Source organism: Hetaerina americana, unplaced genomic scaffold (genome assembly GCF_022747635.1).
Source record: "Hetaerina americana unplaced genomic scaffold, ioHetAmer1.1.p SCAF_5, whole genome shotgun sequence".
NCBI lineage: Eukaryota > Metazoa > Arthropoda > Insecta > Odonata > Calopterygidae > Hetaerina > Hetaerina americana.
The window spans coordinates 85,007,282-85,035,274 of NW_027287095.1; the positions used below are offsets into that span (position 1 = coordinate 85,007,282).

Here is a 27,993-nt window from a genome sequence, read left to right on the forward strand (position 1 = left end):
TACCCGCTCCATTCCGTTGGTGTCACCACAACCTCTTCAAGTTGGACCAGCGCCAGGTTCATGAATATCTCCTGCCAATGTGGCATTGCGGGATTCATTATCACAAAACTGGTTCCGATAATCTGGATTTCGAGGAGGAATTCGCGAATGCATCCACCCGGAGACGCCCTAGGTCGAAAGGAATCGAGAAAAAGAGAACCCGTTTGATGCTGACTTGAAGCCAGCGCCACTTACGGACGGTCCTGCTAAGAAAGAGATGGTCGAAATCAATCCGAGAGAAGTTGTTCCTGATTTTTTTTCCAAGAGATTTTATGAAGGATTCTATGGGGAGGGAGTCAATCTCCGTATTTTTGATGACTTCTGACATAACATCAAAGGTAATAATGTCTCTCCTATGTGCAAAGTGACTGGTCCAACACCCTGCGTTCACTCAATCAGTCCAGCCGGCCGGCTTGGAGAATTGCTTAAGTTCTAGATTATTAGTGAAACCGGGCTAGAAATCACTCACTTTACCTGCAGTTTAATTCCAGATTAAACATCATACACAAATTGATATGATACCTCTTCTATGATGCTTCTTTTAAGGTGTATTACTCGCATCGTCGCATTACCGTTGGAGATGATCAATTAAATAAGATTGGAGTGACCATCTTTGAAAGCGAAAGCATTAAGGTGTCATTTTTGTCTCGGACGATACGGAACCAGTATTATTTATGCTCATTACCTGAACTTGTGGTCGTTGTTGTATCGTATTTAACCCTTATTACATTATTCTCTTTAGTAGCATTTCGTATCATAAGCCTTAGAGGACAGTTTTAAACTTTCCTAAATAATATACTGAATGTAGTACTCTTGTCGAAAGTAGGTCCATCATTTGAATTATTTAACATTGCCTTCGGTAATTTAAATTTAAGGAACGTTTGATTTTGATGGCGTGTCTGTTGTAGAGCTACCTCCTGCCACACACCCTCGCGGTGGTTTGCAGGATACCATGTACATATATAGATGTAGAGAGAGGATAGCGTCCCGGCTCCATCCCCTCTCGCTCACATCTTACCTCGAATCTTCCATCTCCATCCCCCTCACCAATCTCCATTTCCAATCCCACGCAAATTACTCAAATCAGCGAGGTCGGAAGGACGACGGAAAGAAATCCTTCCCTCCTCCTCAACCCTTGTCCCGGGGAGAGGGGTGGGTGGCCGTCTCCACGACATCTGGAGCGAGGTGGTGGTGGAATTGGGTGGGAGCGAGAAGCAATTGTCGCGTCGACTATGGCGGAGAAACGTCTTTCATCCCCGCGATCCCGTCGATTGCGTCTAAGTGTGCCTTCCCTTTGGAGTGCCGCAAGGAAGCGTAATGGGTCCGGTCCTTTTTCCCCTCGTGTATACATCAATGATATTCCCTGCTGTTAAGTAACAGGCGAATCCGAGATTATTCACCGATGATCATTCAGTTATCCATCGAGATTTAAGTAAAATATCGGACGTTAATTATCTTTCAAGAGGTTTCAACAAAAATTAGTGCTTGGTGTCAGGAGTGGGGTCTCAAATGTGTACAAAATGAGCAGGAATCAATTTCTGGGAAAGGATATGGTCATAGGTTTAAACCCCTGGGGGCAGGCTCTGATGAACTTAAATGAGATCGGTTTAACGAGTGAGATACCTGGAAGTCAAACTATCATCGATGCTAAAGGTAGCGAAAGCACGTGAGGAGCATCTGTGGAGTAGCACAAAGGAAAATATGGTTCATCAAATGAATGGTGTGCCAATATTTGAATGAGTATATCAAGAAAAGGTGTTATTTCGCATTGGTTAGACTTACCTTGAGTTTGTTTGTTTGGATCTCTTCTCTGAAGGACTTGGGTGTGGAAATGAACAGGATACCGAATAGAGATTGGCTTCGCATTAGAATGTTAAGTGAGATCACAGTGAGGTATAAAGAGGAAACTTTACTGTCGTATCTCGGTCGATATGAAGACCCTTCTCTTCGCACAATCCGAGTATGTAGTTGCCGGAAGCATATCTTGCAATAAAGATCCAAAAATCTGATTTAGCGTTCAAAACGAACAGTTGCAATTGAAGAATTCAAAAATGTCCAAATTTTGCTGGGCACTCTTTTTACTCTCTCTAACTGATAGAAACAGTCATTTTTGAAAACCAGAACGGTAAATTTAATGCCCAGACTGCAACGAGAACCTTAAATGAAATGTATTTATTTCACATCGTAGCTCAGAAATGAACATTGATTATCTCACGGTTCAGTAAGTCAGGGGAGATCTTTCGGTCCGCTTAGAAAACAGACATACCACTTCATTGGCGATGAATGCTCAAATGTGACACGAAATGGCGAACGATTAGTATGTAAGGAGGCCAGTATACATTAAGAGTAGAAGTGAAGGAGAATTCGAAGGAAATGCTTCTATTGAGCACCACTGAAGATTAACTTACGGAGACAAACTAAATGTTGAAACTACATGGACTACAAGTCCACATGGAAGTTGCAGACAATTATTTTGGTTGCAATGCAAACATCGGTACATTATTTCAGTCTAAAACAATTGATGTAGTTTAACAAACAGTTCTAGACATGTCTATCAATAGACAGATATTGTCTATTACTCTCTCGGTTTCTTGTCGCCGCAGCCATGTGCTTCCCGCTAGTTCTATAGATGCACATGACGGCTACTAATTCGAGTTTTTGAAAAAAGTCGACCGTGGATTTAAATTCCGGTCGACGACGTCGAGGCAGATAGACGACAGACCTTCGGAGGAGACGACGTGTTGGGCATGATGCATCGGCGGCCAACGAGCCGGGCGATCGCCGCACCTCCACCCACCTCCGTACTACTTACTCCGTTGTTACTCTTCTCGGTCCGTTTAAAGCTCTTTGAGATCATAAAGTGCGGCCGACCACTTTGCATGCGATGCCATAGTTGACCTTATTGCTTTTAGCTCGTTTTTGGCGCTCTGCGTGTTTCACTTAGAAAAATAATTAGCCCAGCATGTTTTTTAAGTGCTTCCAATTAATGCATAACATGATAGGTTTTATAACTTCACCGGTTTTTGCAGTTTTCATAACACTTTCGGTTGGCCTTAAAAGCGTCAATGTTGGCGGCGTCGGGGGGGGCAGCAGCGTTGCACGTACGTAATACGTTCCATCCCAGAGTTCCGTGCTCTCTTCCCTTGCTGCGATAGACTATCACTCCTTCCCACTCCGCCCTCTCTCTTCCCCGGAGGGCACTCTGCTCGTAACACCTCCCCTCCGCTCTTATAATATACGGCCAGGATGTGGAGGGGCGATTAGGCTGGTGGGGGAGTGGGAGGAGGGGTTATCCGCGCATGCGCACTAGTCAAAAACGCGCAACCCCTCCCCCCTCCCACTACCACTCCTCTTCTGCTTAATAGCGAGAGAGATATTTCCCCTACGACCAGCCGAGCCTTCGAAATATCGCCCCTCTCCTATCCCACACCCCCTCCCTCTCCCCAAACATTCCCCTCCCCGGCACCACCCCTTCTCCACCCCCGCACTTGCTCCCCTCTCATTGTTGAACGGTAGGTAAGGTGCTTGCTACGTTATCTATCGGTGCATTGCCGGTAAAACAGTTATGTTTATCCCCGGCATATCGAAAATTAATTGGAAAAGAACATGAATAATATTGTCTTTTATCTCATGGTTGTTGGTTCAAGAAAATGCAATATTGCAGTCGTCTTTTCCTTCGCAATCGAAACTATTCGACAGAGAGAATGCTGGGTGTCGGAACGATATTTATCGAAAATTATCGGTACTTTTTTTCATCTTTGATGATTCTCGTAAATCGAAATCGTTTTGCGTTAAAATCAATATGTCGCTGATTCTCTTGCACCGCCGAGAATTATTATTTGAAAGGCAATGAGAGAATTATGAACTGCCGCATTCGTTTTCGATGCCTTTGCTTCATTATGAATTTAAGGTAGACGTGTTGTCATTTGCAGTAGTGAATGGCAATTTCAGCCAACGGCAAGTGTGATCTTAGACCACTGATTATCGGGTCTGAAATAATCGAATCGTTCGCAGCAATCGCTCGCATGTTGAACTAATAATAATAAAAGGCAGGTAAAGTCAAAAAAATGCTGATGTTAAGTTATTCTTTGGACTTCCTCCATTTAGTTGGCATTCTTCCAAACGTTCGGTGCAACTTAAGTTTTTTTGGCATAAGTTAAAATATTCGCCCTTGGCCTCGCAATTTAACATTACGCTAAATACATGCATTCTTTTACACCTGAAGGTTTTCCATTTTTAACCTCATTTTCACATGCCTCATCATCATCTTTGCGTTAATTTTCACTCTCCATTGTGTTGAACTGACTTTCGCACTCCGAACCACTTTAAACTATTCCTCAAAATCCTCCCTCCGATATGTTTTCTACATTGTCCCAAACTATACCTCAGCTTTTATGATATTCTTTCCTTTGTCCCCTCTATAATCAAACTGGCAGTTTTGTATTTTCCACGAGTTTGAAGAAAATCATTTTTCCCACGAACGATAAGTGATCAGCATAACGTCCGACCGCGCTAGGGGGGATAATTAGTTTGTGTCAAAATTAGTCTGGTGTGTGTGTAATCAACCCTTGCCACACGCCCTAGGGGTGGCTTGCGGAGTACCATATCTTTTCAAACGTTATTTCGTTCCCTGATCTCGTCGAAGCGGAAATATGAGCGCTGTGAACAAATGAATAATTACGCATACGAAGATTATGTGGACAAGCTAAGAATAAAAGTAGGATTTACAAGAAGAGTACTTCGTGAATGTGATGAAAAAGTTAAAGAGAAATGTTATATTTCGCTGGTTAGGCCTCATTTAGAATATGCTGCTGGTATATGGGATCCTTGTCAAGTTGGATTAATTGCCAAATTGGATTACGTGCATCGTAGAGGAGCTTAATTTTTAAAACGTTTTCATGATAAACACAGTAGTGTATCCAAAATATTAGAATTGCTAAGCTGGGAATCGCTCACGAAGAGAAGGTTAAATAAAAATCAAATTCCCTGCATAAATTGGACGGATATCTCATTAAATTTATTATTTACTTATTTAAGTATCCTGCAAGCCACCGCTAGGGTTTGTGGCAGGGGGTGAATACACACCAGACTAGTTTTGACTCTAATAAAAAATTATGCTGAACATTTTTTATTAGCCCCATCGCTCTTCGGCGGGAGAGATCATGAAAATAAACTTCGAGATATTAAATGTAGAACAGATACATTAAGGACGTAATTTTTCCCACGAACAATAAGGAAGTGATTAGAATAAAATTACGTTTGTCCGACCGAGCCGGGAGGGAAAGGTGTTTTAGGTCAAGGGTAGTCTAGTGTGTAATCACCCCCTGTCACACACCCTAGCGGTGGCTCGCAGGGTACTAAATAAAACTAAAACATGGCAGAATGCTAGTCTCTTTAGCAGCCCGGTGTTTCCGTACGGAATTATCGCTCCAGCTCGCACTTTTGTCCGCCGTGGTTAGCGTGAAACGTATGCGAGTTTCTCTTCCTCGCCTGACGCTTGCGAGCGTTCAAGACGGAATTCCCTCAACTAATCAAATAATCATCCTCTCTTTGTTCTTGCAGGCTTCCACCTGAGCGGAGTGGTGACGGCGGCGACCAAGGGGGGCGCCCTGCAGTCGCCGGCGGCAGCGGCCCAATCGCCGGCCTCCGCCGCCCCCCAGGCGCCCAATTCCTCCCCTCCCAATTCCTCGTCTTCTTCCTCCTCGTCGTCGCCATCTTCCGAGGCGCAGCGGAAGTACAAGGTCTCCCTCAGCTTCGAAAGGTAAGCTCCACCGTCCAGGCCGGTATGGGTATGCATGCGCTCATGCTACCACGCTATCGGTGATACGAACTCCATGATACTGGTGTGTGACGCACGCGATTTATTTTGAGACTACTTGCTAATGCGTGCAAGTTATTATGAAAACACAAATAAGACAATTTTTATCATGAAGAGCTGCTCGACCACCTTTTTTTTGTTACCAAATTTATTAAATGATCCGTTAGGTCACATATCTAATGGAAATGGAGTTAGCATAAGCGGATAAAACACACAAAAAAGAAAAGAAACTCACTAGTTCTCGAATTTTCGGTGGTCCAAGCCACCTTCCTCAAGGAAGAGAAGGAAGGAACATGACCATATATGACATAGATCTATGGCATGTATATATATATATATATATATATATATATATATATATATATATATATATATATATATATATATATATATTCAGTCATTACTTCTATATCTTCAGATGAAGACGGATTGTTTCCGTCGAAATATCAAGAAATAACGTGTGAGTGTTCTTCTTTTTTTGTGTTTCTATATTGTGTGTTACTGTGTATTGTACTATATATATATATATATACATATATATATATATATATATATATATATATATATATATATATATATATATATATATATATACATACATTCAAACACGAAATCCCGCCAAACGGCGAATAAATACTCATATATACAGAAACATATATAAGGAAAAGGGATAGGAACACGTATAAAGGACGAACACAATAGAGGTGGGGAAGGCGGAATCGAACGGATCACAAGAGTAAAAATATCTCCTCAACCGGGACTCGAACACCGGATCTTTCCACTTGCCGGGCGGATGCTCTTAACCACTTGAGCTATCGAGGATATGTAATTTACCCTGAGATCCGTGGGTCTTATAATCGGGGCGCTTGGCGACATATAAGACCCACGGATCTCAGGATAAATTACATATCCTCGATAGCTCAAGTGGTTAAGAGCATCCGCCCGGCAAGTGGAAAGATCCGGTGTTCGAGTCCCGGTTGAGGAGATATTTTTACTCTTGTGATCCGTTGGATTCCGCCTTCCCCACCTCTATTGTGTTCGTCCTTTATACGTGTTCCTATCCCTTTTCCTTATACTACCTTGATCAAAAAGTTCCCGGAATAACCACCGTGTGGCGCTCCCATCGTTCCGATTTGAGTTATGTTTTTTTTGTTAAATTGGTACATCTGTTGTTGATATTCCCTTTAAATCTTAGTGTCATAACTTGACATTTGCAAAAGTTACGTAGCCAAGAGTACATCTATCTCTGTGTGTGTTGGCGATTTTTTACAATTGCAGAAATGGATTTAAATTTGCAACAACGAACTTGTATTAAATTTTGCGTAAAAAACGGATTTAGTGGCGCACGGACGTTGGAAATGTTGGAAAAGTGTTTCGGCATCGATTCTCTAAAAAAAACGGTCGTTTACCAGTGGCACGAGCGGTTCAGAAGTGGTCGTGAGTCAATCGAAGATGATGAACTCAGTGGCAGACCATCGACATCGAAAGTCGGTGAAAAAATTGATAAAGTAAAAGAAATGTTGGTCAATAACCGCAAATTAACCATCAGAGAAATAGCGGAGGACTTGAACATTGCCTATGGATCCGCCCAAGACATTGTGGTTAATGATTTGGGTTTCCGTCGTGTAGCAGCAAAGTTGGTGCCAAAAGACCTCAATTTCATGCAAAAAAGAGACCGTGTTGACGTCGCAAAAGACATGATTTGCGAGGCTGAATCCGATCCCACATTCATCAAAAGGATCATTACTGGAGACGAGACGTGGGTTTATGAGTACGACACGCAATCCAGACATCAGGCAAGTGAATGGCGTTCACCAAATGAGCCGAGACCAAAAAAACCACGTCGTTTTCAGTCAAAAAAGAAGGCAATGCTGACGGTTTTCATGGATTACAACGGTGTAGTGCATCATGAATTTTTGCCAGAAGGCCAGCCAGTAAACAAAGAGTATTATTTGGGCGTTATGAGACGTTTGCGTGAAGCAATTCGCCGAAAGAGACCAGAAATGTGGGCAGAAAACTCGTGGATTTTGCACCATGATAACGCACCGTCGCACAGTGCTATCATTATTCGTAATTTTTTGACGAAAAATGCAACAAATACCATCCAACAGCCACCGAATTCACCTGATTTGGCTCCCTGTGACTTCTTTCTGTTCAATCGAGTTAAAAAACCATTACGGGGAACGCGTTTTAGCAGCCGAGAGGAAGTAATGGAAAAATCGCAGGAAGCACTGATGGACATACCGAAAACCGAATATAAAAAATGTTTCGAGGATTGGATCAAGCGCTGGCATAAGTGTGTTGCAGTCGATGGGGATTACTTTGAAGGGGACAATATAGATTTAGATGAATAAACTTGTATTTTTAATTTTCTGAATAAATTCCGGGAAATTTTTGATCAACGTAGTATATGTTTCTGTATATATATATATATATATATATATATATATATATATATATATATATATATATATATATATAGGTCAGCAGTCCAACGGTCTACCCCTGGAGTATCGCCACCCCTATGTCATATATATATATATATATATATATATATATATATATATATATATATATATATATATATATATATATATATATATAGTAGTATGTATAGTTTATGTCATATACAGTATATATATGTATATATGACATAGGGGTCACAGTAGTTCAGGGGTAGAGCTTTGGACTGCTGACCGGAGTTCGATTCACGGGCAAGTCTCTGGGCACCTGCAGCTCTACCCAAGCTAGAGTGATTTTTCGGGTACCAGATCTTCCAGGGAAACCATAACCGGCACAGGGAAAGGAACTGGCCCCCCTACCCTGATGTGTGAATTTCACACACTGTCAGACTTAGTACTGGGTGAACTCTACCATCACATACTACACCGACCTTCCGGTTGATTACTGTGTTTATGGTTTTATAAGACATTGGTCTCATCAGAATACAATATTTCATTAGGTATTAATCGATGGTTATTCAGTAATGTTACAAGAATTCATCAATACAAATACAGTTTCATATCATACCCTTATCGATATACAATTTCTCTATTCCTTGCTGTATTTTATGGATTTTATCCTGCAAATTTCTAAGAACTCATCAATAGAATACGATGTTGCTTCAACAAGAAAATTTCCAGTTTTTGTTTAAATGTCTGTAACAGAATTTACATTTTTTGTTGAATTGGGTATATATACTGTTTGACGAAATAGTGGTTCGGACTTTGGCTGTTTCGTTCACGTTGCCTTGAATGAACATGGATATTGTTTTTTTTTTCTTTTTTATCATGCCCATGTACATTTCAATTCCTTCCTAGACTTTGAAAGTTTTATTTTGACAAAATATAATACCTCTAATACATATGTTGGTGATAGAGGCAATATCTTCAATTTCTGAGAGAAATATATGTCTCTCCAGCTGGCTAATGTAGGATGGTTCTGATTGCTTTTTTTGAAATTTAATCACCTCCTAACTCTGGCTTGGATTCTGCAGTGAGTATTAGACTGATTTCAGCACTATTAGGCTGGTATTTGTTCTAAGAAATCCAAGCTGTAAAATAAATTTTGTGTATTCTGGGGACAGAATCATTGAATCATAAATGGTAGTGGATTTATTGCTCTCATTGATAAACTTTTCCACCAATTAATCCATCACACTTCATTCATACATAATGCTAGATTGGCATTTGTCCTTTGTGAAGTAGATTTTTTGTTTGTAGAGTAGATGAAGTATGCATTTTCTCCACTTTTTTATTTTCAAGGTAAATAAATGGTGAATATATCTCACGTTCGATTATTTTGGTGATTTTATCGATTCCATGAAACGAACTAGCAATGATATCACTTTAAAGTCTCTTCCTGATAGCACAAATTCACCTTAATGGTTTACAAAAAAATTCAACTATGCCCACTATATTAGCTTCCATTTTTGTATGATGACTGCAATAGTTTTTGTTTGGCTTGTTTTACTTTAGTCCCAGGAGGCATGTTGAAGACGACCTGAGGTGACCTCCTATGGCAGAAGGAAAACTATTACCTCGTTTTCAAAAGCTGATCAAATATGGTCAAAACTTATAAATGAAAGTTGATCCTTCAAGATGCTTTAATTTGATTGCATTTTATCCATGAGATACTGCACAATAATTTAGGTACACTGTCAGATGAAGGAAGACAGTTTGCTTTTCCACAGAATTTTTTTATTTCGACCTAGGTTTCAATGCAGTGTAAAAACATATTCAGGCCCTGAAGATTTTACACTGTAACAAAACCTAGGTCATAATAAAAAATTCAATGTGGAAAAACAAAGTGGTCTTCTTACATCATGAAGGATTTCCACCATGTCAAACCTGAAACTATGTCATTTACACTTTCTTTACACAAAATCTTCCATTAAGAGCAATCAAATTTGGATACTAATTCCTTTTTTTGAAAACACTGCTCTGCTTTAATAACCATAATGTGCTAGTTACATAAATATATGGCCCACTGACACTTGACTTCTTAGCTTAGGACTTCATAATCTAGCCCATGACAAGCAGAGAGTGATGATACATTGAGTGCTATGTTTCATGCATAAACTTTGCTAAAGTATTGAATACCGTATGAAAGATAAATGAAAAGTTTTGTAACAATAATGCAGCACTGAGTCATAACATTCAAACATTTTCTCCTTTTCAACCAACAGATGCAAAATCACCGGAGTGGCATGCACTTGTGACACCAAAGATATCTTCTGGTGTCAGCATGTGGTGGCATTGGCCCTTTATAGAATCCGCAATGCTGAAACCGTCCCACTACATGTCCCGATTTCTGGTGAGTATTATTCCATTCTAGTAGTAGTAGTTTTGAGGGGAGGCGACCAACAGCTAAGGTCATTTGCGCCATAGGGGATGGACAGGAAAGGATGAAGGGTGGAGAGAAACCCGGCGTCGGCATTAGCCTACTCTTTACGAAAGGCGCCAAGGGGTCCGCAGTTTAACGTCCCATCCGACGGACGGCGTACTCACTCAAAGTGCCCTCCACAAAGCACCTCAAGTAGGGATCGAGATACCTCTGAAAAATATTCAACACCGCCGGGATTTGAACCCGCGCCCTCAGGGTGGGAAGCCAGTACGTTAGCCCCTGCACCATCTCGATCCCCTTATTTCATTCTATCAGCCATTAGCTACCGAAAATCTTAAGTGGATGCCTCAAACATTCGGCTGCTTGATTAATTTCCAAATATGTAAAATTATGTAGTAACATAACAGCATCCACTTAATGCAGTCTTAAATTTCACAGATCCTTAATTATTCTTTGTCAGATGGATGATAAAGTTCTCTTTGCCCTTGAATGGCAAAAAGGATTAGTTAAATTGCAGTCATGCTATAAATAAAAAAGTTAATTACATCATCATTTTTAATGTGTAAAGATATGGAATGTCCAAAACTTTATTGTTATTAATATGTCTGTTCTCTGTGGTTTATTGTCATTGGATTTAGCATATTTGTATTCTTTCTCTTCCCCAGAAACTCTTTTGCGTATGGACAGGCAACAATTGCAGAAATTTGCACAGTACCTGATAGCTGAGCACCACACAGAACTACTCCCAACAGCACAGAGATTGGCTAATGAACTCCTCCGTGATGGATCTGAAATGAACCGAATTCCAGGTTAGAATTGAACTTGTTTGAAATAGTGTGTTAATAATAATATTTACCCGGAGACATACTTTCATTTCAATCGTTTTTGTCATCTATTCAAAATTATATACAAATGAATCTATTGTTTTGTGATCTTATCATTCACTGGTAGCAGTTCAGTTTTTAATTTTTTTAAACTTTCAACCACAAAACATTCTGATCCACATAAACTTGTACCATTCAATGAAGCATTCGGGCAGAATATTCCACAAGCATTGTTTTGAGCATTGGTACTCTTTTGGTACTTGAAATGAATCCTGAGCATATAGTCAAGCATACTGCATTCAAATATTATCGGGACTCATTGGAATAATTCATGCAAAGGATGCGATTCAGCATTGTGGGACATTTCGAGAAGGTGGAATCTTGAAGAAGAGTGTATGTTTTCTTGTGCTTGTCAATTCTAAGGGAGCCCCCCTCTGTTCTGCCCCCCGTGTCCACAGGTGCTCCTGACCCTACAGCTGGCGCTAGTGCAGACGAGGACCAGAGCTGGCACTTGGATGAGGAACAGGTGTGCAAGCAAGTGAAAGCGCACCTTGCGCAAGGAGAATTCTATGACACCAACAGAGAGCTTAATTCACTCTTCACCAAGGTAAGACTTTTCATGTTAGGGGCCCTGCGCAGAAGGAGAACCATATGCTGTAACAATTGAGCATAACCCATGTTTGCTACTCCAAAAAACGTTACTTCAAGATCAATTGTTTTAAAATACAAGAACAATTTTAAATGCATCTCACATCTCCCTACGTGTTGCTTAACTCTCAACATCTCCCACTAAAAAGTGAAGACGTATATTGTGAAAAAATACAATGCATTCTCCATGCTCTCCTTTCTTCAGAGAAAAGTAATAATTGAGTTTTGCTGCTGTCTTTATTCAGCGAGAATATTTGTTGCCTTTTTTAATATTCATAATTCTGTCCTAGAGATACTCAAAAGAAGTTTGTGAGTTTCTTTTCGTGATGATATATTTATAGACTTAATGAGTGGTATGACAGCATACCACAATCATCATTTTATCATCTTATCTCTCTTATGGGGGGTTGTGTACATGAAGAAGTATTTATTCAGAATGTATCTTTTAATGAAGGGTGAGGGATGGAAGGACATAATACATAATTGCATAGCCCAGGGCAGAGTTTCAAGAGCATAGAGCATATTCATTTGTCAAGCCACATGGTACAAGAGGGGTGCTAAATCTTTGCGATGCCGTTCTCTTCCAGGTGAGAGAGATGATGCGTGCCAGGGATTCGAATGGTGCCCGGATGTTGACCCTCATCACGGAGCAGTTTTTGGCAGATCCCAGACTGCCCGTATGGAAGACACAGGCGACTCCGATGACTGACAAGTGCAGGCAGTTATGGGATCAGCTAGGTAAGCATTCTCTGCCGTTGCATATGCCTTCTTGTTTTTCTTGCTCTTGGTGGTGACCTTTAATCTTGAACAACAATTTCTCTGTGACTGCAGGAGCACTTTGGGTGTGCATAGCTCTGAATCCTGAATTTGGCAGCGGGAAAACAATAGCTTATGCCAACAAGCGTCATTGGAAAGCATTGCTGGAGAGGTGGTCCCAATTGGATGCTTGCCCTCTGGAGGAGGAACCCGATTTCAGACCACAGCCCATGCCCGGTGTCCGGAATGTGAGTACTCTTTCGAATGCTTATGTACATGCTTTCTGCTAGCATTGAAAAATAATAGTATATAATTTGTATCACAAACCTTGTATGCATAAATTTTCAGTTTAAAGTTTAAAAATAAACTTTTATCTTATATCATTCTCATAACAACTTAAATGAAGTTTTTATATGGTCTCCATGGTAATATTCATCATTACAAATTCATGGAAACTCATCAAAATGTATAAGAAAATTATCACAGAGGAGCACTTGATTTGTAAAGGAATTTTAGCCATTTTTTTAAATTGAACATTATTTCAAAGCATTTAATGTTTAGGTCATGTTTTCATCAAAGTTCTAATTATTATTTTGTATTATTATATCTCTAGTACATGCTGTAAAGTGATTATGCCCGTCATTATTTACTTGGAAGAGGCTACAGTGATGAACTGCCTCATTTATTATTCAACAAGTATTAAAGTTGCTTTGGTTGTTTAAAGCTTTGATTCCATGACTGATACTTTGTAGTTGCTAATTATTTACATTTACTTCTTTATGTAAAATTTAAACTTTATACAGAGCTGTTTCCTTAGAGCATATACGCTATGTACATTCCTCAGCAAGGCCATTGAGACCTTATCCTTATTGGTACTCTGTAAAAATATTCCTATTTTCATTATAAGACATGTAATTCACCAGTATAATGTCCATCTGAAATCCTAATTAAGGTAATATATGTTATCACATTAGCGCAAGTTATTAAAATAGCTGAATTGAAATTTGGTGGTTGATTTAATTTATTGAAATTGATTGTTATTTTTCAAATATATTTGCTTTTTCATTTTTCATGTATTTTCAATTACCTGGTTTCTTAAAATATCTGGCTATCATATTTTATTCTTGGATTTTTTAATATTCTTTTATTGCTGTTGGCATTTAGCAGTGTATATCTTATTCAAAAGTGATTAAATACTAGGCTTCACCTAATTTTATCGTTCTAACTGTCTGATTGTATATCCAATACATACTATATTGTGAGATTACAGGGATAACGTCACCTCTATCCATGTCACGTATGCATTCTGCTCAGCTGCAGGTGGTCTTAAAGTTGATTTCATGTGGTTACATGTGTATTTTTTATTCAGTTACTGGGAGCCTTGGACTCCAGCGACAGCAGCTCAGATGATGATGGAGACGGAGGCCCACGTCCGAGGGGTGGACGTGGCAATGACCGTGGCAACAGGCACAGGGGTGGCCCAAGGGGCTCAAGGCAGAGGCACAACCAACGCCCCAGGACTATATTTCACAGGTGAGTAAATGCTCCCACTCTTCAATTGGTCATGTTTCAAGGTCTCTCTGTATCTCTCTATCACATGAGTCCCAATTTCCTCCTAAGAAATGGTTTGCTTTTAGTAAACATTCTTCCCTAAACTGCTGTCAAAGTGCCAGCTATATCCATCACGTGCTTTCATTTTCATATTCGATTGTGACAAACCTCTGTTTATTTAGAAAAATGGAAAAAAATAGCTTCATGCATTCAAAAAACACTTCTATTTAAAATTTTGAACACCAAAAGAGATCAAAGGCGAGTTGGAAGTAGTTAACAGTGTATCTGCTCCTGTATTTGGGACTGTTTACAATTGGCTAAATAAGGTTAAATGTGGTCGTACATCCACAAATGATGAACATCATTCAGGAGGTCCACTGGAAGTGACTTTAGCTGAAATGATTGAGAAATTAAGAAATATGGTTTTGTGTGATTGATAATTAAAAATTGATGAAATAGCTGAGGGGATTAAATATATCACGAGGTAAAATGTTTTCAATTTCACATGAGAAATTGGGTTTGAAAAAATCTCGGCAAGGTGGGTGCCACATTTGCTCTTAATGGAGAATAAACGCAATCATGTGGTCAATTCTAAGGATGGTTTGTTGATTTTCCCTTCAATCCTGAATACAGTAGTTTCTGCATTAATACATTACTGTGGATGAAATAAGGATACATTACTACACTCCAGAAACTTTATGCATCATTATTGCACTGATTGAGCAGAGATATCAAGAAAATACGTCCTCATTTGGCCAAGAAAACATTCTCTTCCGAGAAATAATTCACCTTGATCAAGGAGGCATCGCTAGCACAGTTGACTATTGTGAAGACCCTCCTAAATCCTTCCTTTTGGGTGGCTAAAATAAGTTGAATCAATGCTGGGAAAAGTGTTTCAAGCTTAAAGGAGGCTATGTTTAAATATAAAAAGATATCTACACAAAAACATTTGTTGACTGCTAGTTAAGTTGAAAACTGATGGTTAAATAGCTCAATAACTGGAAGATGGTTTTACTTTGGCAACAAAGTTCTCATTCACCAATGAGTAATCTTATTTGTTTATAAAATTGGACTTGGTGGAAATTTCTACATTAACAAATTATTAAATTGAATGAGACCTTATGAAACCATTTTTAAAGTCAGCTCAATCAGTCAATGAGGCTAAATTCTTGAGAAACAGACAACAAATTGAATATTTTGAGTTGCATTCATGTGAAATAAACTTTCAACCATTCTCTACTGCTTTATCACTCCAAACCTTATTACTTGCATGTACTTCTGTCTTTTCTATTCCAAACTGATTCAATTTTACTAGTTTTTATGGGCTTAAGTTCCCAGATCATCAGTTATGAGTGCTTGCTTATTCATGGCACTGTAATTCATATTCTAGGTTGCAGTGAATGATGTAAAACCTTAATTGGAAGGAGTGCAAATAGCTTTTTACCTCATACTAATAGACCAGTTGAACTTTATCTTCAATATTTTTTCTTTTTCATTGTAACTAGATAAATGCTATGAGTTTTCTATTGGAAATTTTTGGGACTTCAAAGTTTAGTTATCATTCATTTTGACATGCAAGATTTAATGTGTTTGCATTTTAAAAGTTATGATATTTAGAGACAGTAGAGTTAAGTATGCAGTTAGGTATTGTTTTTTCAGCCAGCCTGCCAGTTATCATATTCATGTTAATGATAAATTGAGAAGTTTTCATCCAGTGTTAATGAATGTTTCATCAGGTTCACTTTATTTTCACAGTCATATTGGCTCTGTAGAATTAATATTATAAAGTGGCAAACCATTGTGTGTTATGAGTCAGCATTGACTGAAATTGCTGTGAATTTTCTCTCAGCTGAAAGTTTGCATAATTTTGTGTATTTTAATTATGCTCATTGCTTTTCTCCAGGGCTCTGGATGCTGTTGAGATGGCATGGGACAATGTACACCTCAAGAGGATCCTGTCTGGGGACTCGTACTGCAGCCACACGCCTGCAGAGTCTTCCTGCTACTACACCTCACCCGTTCCATGCTCCTCCTCTTCCTCTTACTCCTCCTCATCCTCCTCGAGCAGCATGTTCAACTCGCAGGGCCATCCCCTCTGGCATGGTGAGTTCCCACTTGCACCTAACCAACAAAACTATGCATTATACCATTTTCATGGCTATGCTCTATGAAAAGCAAGACAGCAGGGTATTGTTCCTAAGCAGATAGTTAGTAATGGTGTAGACAATTCATAAATAATCCTGGCCCCAAAACCGAACCCTGGGAAATATCCAAAGATGCATACCTGGGCATTGACATTTGAGGGTTGTTTTGAGAATGTCTTTCATCAAAGATGGATATCACCCAATCTTTATATTTGATAAGAATTCCAGTCCTAGGTAAGTTTAATTTGGATATAAATCATTGTCAATGTCTATTTTCAAATGGTGGAAGCTTCATCCTTTAATATATGCAGCTTAACAAAGTTTTATCATTATTACATTAAGTATGCGCAAATTTGTGAATGAAAATGTGCTATCACTATGCAGTATCAATTTTGTTGAAAACCATTAATTCTCTTCTATGGGATCCCGTACAAGAATACAGTTATATTCTCATCAATTCTCCAGAAATGGGACACACACACAGTAATCACCTCTAAGTATGGTTTGAATGATGAGTTTAGAGGATGTAACTTCTAACTAAGGTGTATGAAATTCATGCATAAAGGTTTGGGGAAGGGATCATTTCTTGCCCTATACCATTACCAACTTCCTAAAATGTTTTCACATCCATAAAATGACAGCAAGCAGGTTTAAGTGGGGCAGCTCAGAAATATTGCCTTGATTGTCACATATGACCCTCCAATGTCAGGAGATGAGCCTTTTCACCTATTTGGGTATAGAATCTGCAAAGAAGTCTCTTGTTTATCTGTGTCTGGTACCATTCCACACTAATCAACCAGAAGATTGGTTTTGAAAGAAGCGAGGTAGACCTCATTTCATGCTAAGGCATATGAGCATATGGCATTCACAGAATTTGGAGGCCAGTTGCTAACCCTTTGTGCCTCATGCCAAGGATCACCGTAAGATCTAGGGCATAAAAAGTCAATGAACTTGTTAGAAGTCATCATACAGATTTTAGCCCAGGATGTCCCATTAGTAACCCAGCATTCAGAGCACCAGGCCATCAGTTAGTAAGGACTAATCCACGCAGGAAAGCATCACATTTGCGCTTTTTGTTTACTTACAGAGCCCCTGCCGCTGGCCGCAGCCCGTGTGGATGCCCTTCGGTCGCACGGCCACCAGGGCGAGGCCCTCCGGTTGGCCGTGTCCATCGTGAGGACAATGAAACACCAACAGCAGGTGGCCCAGCGCCGCTGGTACCACCACCAGCAACAGCACCAGCTCCAACACCAGCACATCTCCTCCTTGCCCTCCTCGTCCTCTGGCTCGGTGCCCTCCTACTACCACCACCACCATCACCACCACACCTCCTCCTCCTCCTCGTACGCCCACTCCTCCTCCTCATCCTCATCATCATACCTCTCCGCATATCCCTCCTCGTCCTCCTCCTCTCAGCAGCAGCACCAATATGCTGCCTCCACATCCTCCTCCTCCTACTCCTCACACCCTTCGTCAAGCAGTGGTCCGTCTTCGTCGTACCGCAGTGGGCCGGCTTCCTCTTCCTCATCGGCAGCCTCCTCTTCCTCCTCATCATACTCCTCGAGGCTGTGGCCATCGTCAGGTCGTGGGGACGGAGGGGGACACGGGGGCAGTGGGGGGAGCAGTGTGGGGGGCAGCTGGGGAGATGGGTGGGTGGGGCACCCCCTTGACCCCGTGGGATGTCTCTTTGACACCCTGGCCGAGGCATCCATCCTACCCGATGAGTACATGCGGACTCCAGCCTACTTTGGTGAGTGTGGCTGAACATCTAACCATCCCCCAATGACATGAAGCCCTAATTTTGGCTTATTTTTTATGCATTCACTGTCCCTTTGTAAGGGTCTTTAGGATATGAAACCCCCCCTCATTCTATCCCTCATAAATAATTACCAGTACTGTCATTAATATCCAGCAGGTATCTTGCTGACCTCACGGAAAAGTGTGTTAAGGCTTAATGAAAGCATATTTCACTGCATATACAACTGCTAAATTAATTTTTTACTGGTAAACTGACCAAATTGAAAGAAACTTTTTGCATTTTAGCATTTTAGCATGCTGTGAAGTAAAAGATACATTTAAAAGCATTTTTAATGTGTTAATAAATAAGTAAATATAAATAAAGGCTGAAATAATTCAATAATAAACTTAATGTAAGATTCCTCTTGAACTCAACCTTCAATAAGTAAAGGTAATGAAATGGCAGATCACTCCTCATCCCAAGAACCTAGTGTAATTAAAGAACTGTCCGATATCTTGCTTGACTTGTACATGTTGTCTGTAAACATTAGTAAAGCATTACAAATAAATTTAAAAGGTTTTAAGAAAAATAATGTATCAACTGTTCTCAGATATTTAAAGCTTTTCCACTTTAGCTGATTATTCTAATTACTTCCCATGCATGGTAGTAAGTAAAAATTTATTGTTTTCATAGTGATTAGGACTGATCGTATTCTCTTTCATTTTAATGGTTAATTGATTAAAACAGTAGCAAATGGCTTTTTTTTTTAGTCCATAACATTGTCTCAGAAAAGAAATAGTGACTAAATGTGACCTAGAATACTAATGAGATGGCCAGGCCAGTTTGACCTTTTCAGTTATGTGGTTATTTATAAATTGCACTGATTTAGTCTTGTGTTAAATGCAATGATTTGCTGGTAGCCATAGGTAAATCAGTTTCAAGTCTCACTCTGCAATTAGCTTAAAAATAAAAAGAGACGTTTCAGGCGTGATATGGTGGAATATCATGATTAATTAAAAATAGCAATTTTCCACAAAAATAAAATTTAATGCGACCAGTTTCAATGTTAATACATCATCATCAGGTCTGATGATGATGTAGTAACATTGAAACCGGTCGCATTAAATTTTATTTTTGTGGAAAATTGCTATTTTTAATTAACTGCAATTAGTTATAATTCTTGGATTTGTGGACCCTATGGAAAGGGCAAAGCGGTAACCCAATTGTTGAGACTAATTATAATGTGTATGCTCCCCAATGCAGATCCAGTTGGAATGATGGAGGAGGCGGCCGCAGTGACTGTGGCTGGCAGTGGCTCCAAACCACCACCTCCTCGGTACCACCATGTGCAAGTCCACGGCTCACGAGATCGCTCGGAGACATACCTGACGTTGGCAGTGGAAGTTGCCCTCATGGGCCTGGGCCAGCAGAGGCCCATGCCACGGGGACTCTACGCACAGGTGAGGAGAGTGTGCACACTTGCTATTTATTGAGCTCCATTGATGGGGATGGCCTCTTGTCTCACACCATCAAATCACTTGCTGTTTGTGACCAACTCACACCGCTCAGCTAAACCTGTAATCCATAAGTCTGCTCTGCACAGTAGAATATTCCTTCAATATTTTACCCCAGATAAAGAGAATAATAAAATGAAAAGGCAAGGCTGGCAAAGAAAATTAATGAAATTTGTTGTCTCAGGCATAACTTAATGGAATTTACGCAACATATTTAAAATGACAGAAGTAACTTGGTAATTCCATATGACCTAGGTTTTGACGTTGGATGTCATCATCAGACTTGTTAATTCTTTCATTAAAAGTTACTTCTTTCATCTTGAATAAGAATGTTAATACCTTGGAATAGGACCCTATTATTGATTAAGTCATCCTCAAACATCATCTATCCTAGGATTGGCTTGACATAGCTCTATACTCAATTCTTCTTCATGCCACTTATCATTATTTGCTTTTTAAATTTTGGGTATTAATCTGACAGTTGTGTCAGATCAATATTTATGGTTCAATTTTTGCACAAATATGGCGTACATAACTTATTTTTGGTGAAATGAAAAAAATAAGGTTTTATCCATGGCTATTAAAACTTTAACAGCTGTTGTAAATTTTTTTGGGGATTTTTTTTATCTGAAATACAGATTTAATTGTCAGAAAAATAGTATTGATATCCACTCTAACAAACATTAAAATTGGATTTAAAATAATGGCCTATTCCATGCTATTCCATTCTTTGTTTACTTTCTTTCTGGATCTGGTTTTTCTACTGTTTCTGTATGTTAACGTAATGTTCAAGTAGTATATGACCCCCAAGAGGTGTTCTTGTAAGTGATTTCTTAGATTGAAGGTGGGTTTAAATACAAAGATTCATGGTATATCAATGAATGGATCTATGGTTGTTTCTTTTAGCCCATCAAAGGATTTAGAACATATTCAAATTTATTGTGCAAGAAATTCAGTTGAACCACCCAATAGTGTGTGCATTTGGTATAAGATATTATTACTATTATTAGGTTTGGGTAGACTTTCAACTTCCCAAGCAGTACACACGACTCTTCAACTCTAATGAACATGGCATGAAAAGTCTTTAAACCGCGCAAAACATATTACAATAACATTCTTCAGTTTTGCATACTTTTAATCTCACTTAATTCCATCCAAAATTGCTATTGTTTTACTCCCTCTACCACACTTACCAGCATTCTCCCTCTATTACCATCTTCATCATTTCATTGCCTCTTAATATTTCATGCATCCACTTGTCTGTATCCATTCTTTGAATTCCTTCAACCTTCTCACTTCCCTTAACACCACTTGTTTTCCTTTCTGCCCAATTAATATTTTCCATTCTTCTCCTGACTCGACCCACATCCCAAAGGCTTCAAACAGCATCATCTTGCCTAAGCACACTAGTTTTCCAACCATACAAAAAAGCATTCCATAAGGTTTTTGCTAGTCTTTCCTTTACATCATGAAGGTGGTCATCATCAATCCCTACCTCTTTTTAAATACTTCCTTACCTAATACAACTCATCTTTTAATGCCAGTGAAAGATGTATCAAAAGAAATAGTAATATTTTATCAAAATATTTAATCTTCCTGAATTTTCTTCAGTGGGACCTTCATAAATGTGGGCAAAACACTGAACCTCCCTGCCATAACAATTACAGTCTGATTTTCCATGCAGAATTGGACAGAATAAATGTGATTAAATTGTCATAGTTCCCATCACAGCTTGATGCTAGGAGAATGTTTTTCTTTTTATAAAAATCAGATAAATGAAAGATTTTGAGAAAAATGCATGTTGATTTCACTTTCAACTGCGTGGAAATAATTGCTCTGTTTTGTCATAAATTACTCCTATGACTTTCAGCTCCTCCTGATTTCTTGGTATAGTCAAAATTACTTTAATGCAATCATGTCTATTATTAGGCAAGTTCATTTTTTGCTTAATTCTCAGCTTATATTCACCTAATTACAATTTATTTTTGGTTGAGCTCTTAAAAAAAAACAAGTCTACAGAATAATTTACAATTATTCAGGATGCAGCAATTTTTTTAATAAAAATTGAATGGAAGAGGTTTTCTGTGTTTAGATTTTATCTCACCAATGCATCCAAAGAAATATAAAAAATTTCTGAATGCTGGGAATGGAAAACTGGGAAAAATTCCTGTATTGTAGCAATAATGTTTGGAAAGACATGTATTTGCTTTTTGTCTACATTTCATTTTATTTTCCTTTTCGTATGTTTCACAGGAGAAGGGAAGGAAACAGGAGGAGCGGTTGATAGCCAAGCTGCAGGAGGTTGAAGCAGGCACGATAGGGGAAGGGGGCGGCAGCCGCTCATTGGCTGGTGTCCTGTGTCGCCAAGCAGTGGCGCTCCTCGAGAGTGGTCCAACAAGTGGCCTCGGACAGTATGTGCACCCAGAGTCAGTGCCAATGCATACTTTCGCACGTTTCCTCTTCCTGGCGCTCCTACCACACCACCCGGACCTTGCATACCGAGTGGGACTGCGAGCCATTAGGTAAGTGTTGCCACGCCAAAGTGTGGGCCCTCAAGAAAAAATCCCACTCATGCTCCCTTGATCCAAGGCGTTGATTGACAGTGGTAAGGGGGGAAACCCTCAGTATTTGCAAAAATTAAAAATCCTCTCCCTCCCTTCATGGCAAAGTTTAGAGTCTCTGGACTCATCTCCTTGGACAGCTCAGAAAATGCACAGAATTTGGGACTGAATTCTTTTTTCTTACCCAAGCAAGTCACCGCTAGGATGTATGGCTGGGGGTGAATACACACCAGACTAATTTTGACCCGAATATTTTTACCCCTACTGCAGTCAGACAATGTTATTCTGTTTGTTTATCGCTCATGGAAAAAATGTCAACTTAAATATATCTATTCTACACTTAATCTCTCTAATTTTATTAACATTACCTCACCTACTGTAGTACTTTGGGGGTAATTATACATTTTCAACATCATTGCTAAAGAGGCAACCTTCCAATTTATACAAGAGGATTAATCTGTAATTTATCTTTCTCTCCTTGAGTGATCCCCAGCCTAGCTCTGATATTTTTGATATGTTACTCATATTAGAGTAGCGTATCTCTTGTAGCTAGAGTTGCCTCTAGCTACAAGAGATACGCTCCTAAGTTTATCATGTCAACAAATATTGTTGCAGTGCAGTTGTTCATGCAGTATGCATTCCAGTTACACGATGGGAGCGCCACACGGTGGTTATTCCGGGAACTTTTTGATCAAGGTAGTAGTTACATCATTGTAATCACTTGGTACATGCACAATCCCTTCAATGTCAAAGGCTGTAAATATGAGAGAGAATACCAGTGAATTGGGTGAATATGTTTTAGAGTTAATATTTTTTAATCTTAGCCCCCCTGGAAGGGGTCCCGTCCCAAAACTTCCTCGCATGCTAATGAGTGAGCCTAGATATGTGGCCCCTAGGGATTTGCAAAGTTACTGGGTTGAATGAATATGAATAAAGGTATCTGAATGAAACTAGAATAAATGTTTTTCTTAGAAAGCCAAAAAAAAAAAAGATTGAATTTATCATTATGATGAAAATTTTCTCTAATCTGATGATATAATATGATTTCACTTACCAAAGACAACTATGTGAGTAGATCATTCCTCTCTGTGGCCTTTCTTCTATCTTTTATTTGGAGTACCAGATGGCTGATAGTCTCCCAGGGTATATGTTGGCTTAAGTTTATGTCTGAAAATTTTCAGAGTTGGATTTTAAGACTTGATAAGATTGATGGGATATTTCTAAATGGAGAATTCCAGTAATTGTGAAACACTGGAAATTGCTGCTTCATATGGTATATTTTGGTGGTAAATTTCCAATTTTACATGGTTGGTTCTTATTAACATTGTTGCTTTGTGATGTTTTATGCATATGCCTGTATGAATTGAGAGTTGTTATAATCTAAAGTGTTCTTAGTGTGTCCCTGTGGCAGTTTCATGGACTGAGCGTGATATCTTATTTTCTGGAACAGACTTCCAATCTTGGAGGAGCACGACGATCGCATGGGAGATGAAGGGGGTGCAGGTGGTGGAGGCATTGGTGCAGAGGCTGTGTCTTCCCTGGTTCTCCGGAGCAGCCACTACCCACGATGGTTCACCCTGGGCCACATCGAAACGCAACAGTGTGCCCTGGCTTCGACCATGCTTAATGCCACCAAAGGTTTGTTTAACTTATTGCCACTAATTCAGCCAAGTTCCTAGTATCCATAAACCCGGAACAGCCAGAGTCCAGCAGTGCTGTGAGAATGATCACACACAAACTTTGATAGGTGAAATATCTTGTATATGAATACTGCTTTGTAACTTACTGGAACTGCACGCTACTCTTGATGTAGATTTTCGCATTCAAGGCTAGAGATAAGGTTAATTTGAATGCATTTTATGAGACTAATTTTGCATACTTCGAACAAAAGAGCTCACTTTTAAATTGTGAGAAACTATCACTTGTGGTGTGTTAACTGATCACTTTTGCATGCCTGGAATGGCATTCAAATTTAGTCTGGTTACTTCGATGTCACAAAATGCAATAAAGTTCATTTTTAATAATCATTGCCTGTGGGCATGTGAAATTATATTCAATAATGTAGGGGTGAAGGATTGTTATAGAACATTATTTGTGAGAATTAATGTTGTCCTGATAAAAACTGGATGTTGGTTATGTCATTAAAGTACTTGCGTGAAACTTATTGTATCAGATTGTGTGTGAGGTGTTTATCTTCAGAGTCTTCTATTACTTGAAGTCTTGAAGTTTGATAGAAGTGGTGAGAAAATGAATTCCATGCCTTTGTCCGTTAGAAGCTTCTTATCTTACTGATGACGAACATCAGGATTAGGGTGATATATGAATTTCTGTCGTAACTATCACTGTGTTTGGATTATCTGCTCCAAGCTTTAATTACCTTCTACTGAGTAATGGTATCACGAGTAAAGTATCATGTTATAGAAGGTAATGTCTTATTTAAAGTAATAAAAAAATGTACAAAATATTTTTAAGTTACCATTAAATTTTATTGAAAATGGCATTCATTTAATTGAATTACTTCAAAGTTTTGCATAAGTGATGCTGAATATTTACAGTTGAATTTCCTAATTTTAAATTTAGTTGAATTCAATTCCATTTTCTCATTATAGATTATTTAGTACCATTTGCTCTAACAAAATAATCAGAGGTTGTATTTTGAATGTCTAATACTTTTTTTTGGGCTATTCAAAGGAAGGGCCAATTAATGTTGCTCATTGAAAGCCACAGTATTTTTTTATAAAACTGCTGAATAAGATTCAAAAAAGCTTAGTGCATTCAGCTGTGGATGGAACCAATATGTTTTATATCTGACTGTCATGAATTTGTTGCAGGTGAAGTGGTGCGTTTGCGCCAAGTGTTGGAATCCCTCCAGCGGCACATTCACAGCTCCTCGCATCTTTTCAAGCTGGCACAAGATGCGTTTCGCTTTGCCACCCCTGAAAATGGACCCAGGCAGCCCATGCTACTGTCTGTTGCATTCGAATTGGGCTTGCAGGTAATTATCGTGAGTTGCCAAGAGTCGTCCTAATTTTTTTTAAACTAATATGATAAAACAATATGATGAACATGGGTTGAAATTTGAGTGAGGTTATTATCAAATGTTTGCATTTGTATCGTACAGGTTCTACGTAAGACACATTCCTGCCACGACTGGCGCCGCCTGGAAATGGTTCGTTGGTTGGTGACATGTGCCACGGAAGTTGGTGTAGATGCTCTCCTCTATATTATGCAGACATGGTATCAGCTTTTTACTCCAACAGAGGCTACTGGTGAGTCAACAGCATCTGGATACCGTATGAATGCATATGGTGCATTAATTTAGTGTTCTCATGTGTACAAATTGTGTCAAATCATCAGTTAAATGGTGATTAGAAGGTTCAATTGTAATTTATGCTATTATTTACATTTCAGGTCCCGTAGCTACAACCATTATGTCACATGCAACCATCTCTCGTCTTAATTTGACAATGGCTCAACAAGAAGAACTTTCAGTTTGTGCCCGCTCTTTGGCACTTCAGTGCGCAACTAAAGTAAGTCTTGTGTCCTCTGCCACACTGCCTCTTTATTTCTTCCAATCTTATCAACTTTAAGCTGTGAGCTTAAAGAGTTTTATAATAATTATTTTTCTGGAAAATTATAATTGTGCCCCACGTATTGTGGTTAGCTGAATGGGAAAGTGCATGCACTTCCTTAGCATTTGGCATTTCATGTCAATTTTGACATCGTAATGAATGGTGACTGAATTGCTTTTGCAACTGATTGCAGTATATTCATTCATTAGTCTCTCAGTTTTATGACTGAGTGTGCAGTCTTCAAATCTTCTCTATCCAATTCTAATTCCATCATGTCACATTGACCCTTACATCTTGCCTTCATATTCATTTTAAAAATTTTTTAAAATTTTTTTTCTTTTTCTCCCTTTTGGATGACTCAAATGTACCTTCTGCATGTCAACACATGCTGAACAGTCATGCTCTCCCTTAAATTGTGGTGCTCAAAGCTAAAATTTATTGTCCATCTTCTAAACTATCATGTGTTCTTAATATTTTAATTTTTTTCTTCCGCAGGATCCCCCAAATTGTGCCTTGAATGCACTAACTCTGTGTGAAAGTGAGTCCCTAGCCTTCCAGACTGCTTATCAAATAGTGGCTGACACTGCCTCTCATGCCATGACCTCCTCACAGCTCTTCACAATTGCCCGTTACATGCAGCATCGAGGATATCCCCACCGTGCCTATAAACTGGCCCTTCTTGCAATGAAGAAAGTACACCTTGCTTACAACCAGGTATGTTTTCGTACATTTGCTGCATCCGCTCATTGATTGTTTTTCAGCATTGCCACTTTTCTAAGCCAAACACTTTGAGCTCATTGTGATCACAACATTAAAAATGAAAGTAGTGATATCTCTTGGAAGCTTTGAAATGAGAAATAAATGTCATGTGAATGGAGTTCAAGTCATTTTGCTCTTGTCTTCAGAGTATGATAACTCAATTAATTATTAAATTAATGAGAACTTGATTGCTTGTTGTTTGATATGAACAATATTGATACTTATTTCTTAAAGTTCATAACTTACATTAGTTGTTAATCACATGGGCTTAGTTTCAAACTGACCTGATTAATGGAATAAGCAAGTTTTGAAAAATTAGTCACAGAAGTTATGAAATTAAAGGTTCTCATTGAGGTGAAAATTAGGAAAAATGTGTTGTGAGCTCAAATTATTTGGATTATCTTGTCCATGAAATCTTACTTCACAACTTCCTTAATTTGAAAAATAAAAGAAATGCATCTAATGTTCCATCTATCTCCTCCCATGAAGGACACGCACCCTGCCATCAACGACATCCACTGGGCCTGTGCCCTTGCCCACTCCCTCGGAAAACTGGAGCTGGAAAGCATCGTCCCCTTGCTCATCAAGAATGTCCGCTGCGCCACGGTCCTCTCCGACTTCCTGCGCCGCTGGTCCCTCACCCTCCCCGGCAGCATGGTGCCCCCAAGACCCCCACCTCCGCCCCCACCACCACAGATCTCGTCGAGCAACTCGTCTTCAGGGGGGCAGTCATCGGGAGGGGGTCCCCCTAACTCCTCGCTGCCTCCGCCTCCCCAGCCACCCCCACCTCCTCCTCCGTCCCTCGTGGGCCTCGGCGGGTCCATCTGCCCTGATGGCAAGTGTGGCCTCGGCACAATGGGCCTGGGTGGCATGGCCTACGGCGGTGGCATGGGATGCGGAGGTGGTGGGGGAGGTGGGGGAGGAGGTGGTGGTGGGGGAGGGGGTGGCGTTGGTGCCATGCCGCTCCTCTCGTACGAGCGGGCCCCCCTCCGACACCTCCTCGAAGCTGCCATTGCCGCTTATGTGGACACGACGCACTCACGACTGGCACACATCAGCCCACGACACTATGGGGACTTCATCGAATTCCTGGCCAAGGCCCGTGAGACGTTCCTGCTCGCGAGCGATGGGCCGGCGCAGTTTGCGGCGCTGATAGACAACATGACAGTCAAGTACAAGGGGAAGAAGAAGCTCATGTGTCTGGTTCGGGAGAGGTTTGGGTGA

The 27,993-nt window shown here is 39.7% G+C and overlaps 1 protein-coding gene across 1 annotated transcript; it reads left to right on the plus strand.

Moving 5' to 3' along the window:
• The first annotated feature begins 1,559 nt into the window (after window positions 1-1,559).
• On the plus strand, window positions 1,560-27,993 carry LOC139694136 (zinc finger SWIM domain-containing protein 5-like). Its single transcript, XM_071592567.1, has 19 exons — window positions 1,560-1,692; window positions 5,602-5,800; window positions 10,545-10,672; window positions 11,368-11,511; window positions 11,985-12,133; window positions 12,762-12,912; window positions 13,006-13,178; window positions 14,300-14,463; window positions 16,385-16,584; window positions 17,713-18,375; window positions 19,627-19,823; window positions 22,131-22,399; window positions 23,889-24,076; window positions 25,270-25,433; window positions 25,560-25,707; window positions 25,850-25,968; window positions 26,506-26,724; window positions 27,259-27,682; window positions 27,776-27,993. The coding sequence occupies exons 1-19, from the start codon at window positions 1,560-1,562 to the stop codon at window positions 27,991-27,993; spliced, it is 4,050 nt and encodes a 1,349-aa protein (XP_071448668.1).

Bases quoted from the DNA above. Each gene is read 5' to 3' on its own strand.
- LOC139694136 (XM_071592567.1), top strand. From the start codon at position 1,560: ATGAGCAGGAATCAATTTCTGGGAAAGGATATGGTCATAGGTTTAAAC. The intron at 12,134-12,761 runs GTAAGACTTTTC...GTTCTCTTCCAG, and splicing joins TTAATTCACTCTTCACCAAG to GTGAGAGAGATGATGCGTGC. The intron at 12,913-13,005 runs GTAAGCATTCTC...CTGTGACTGCAG, and splicing joins GCAGTTATGGGATCAGCTAG to GAGCACTTTGGGTGTGCATA.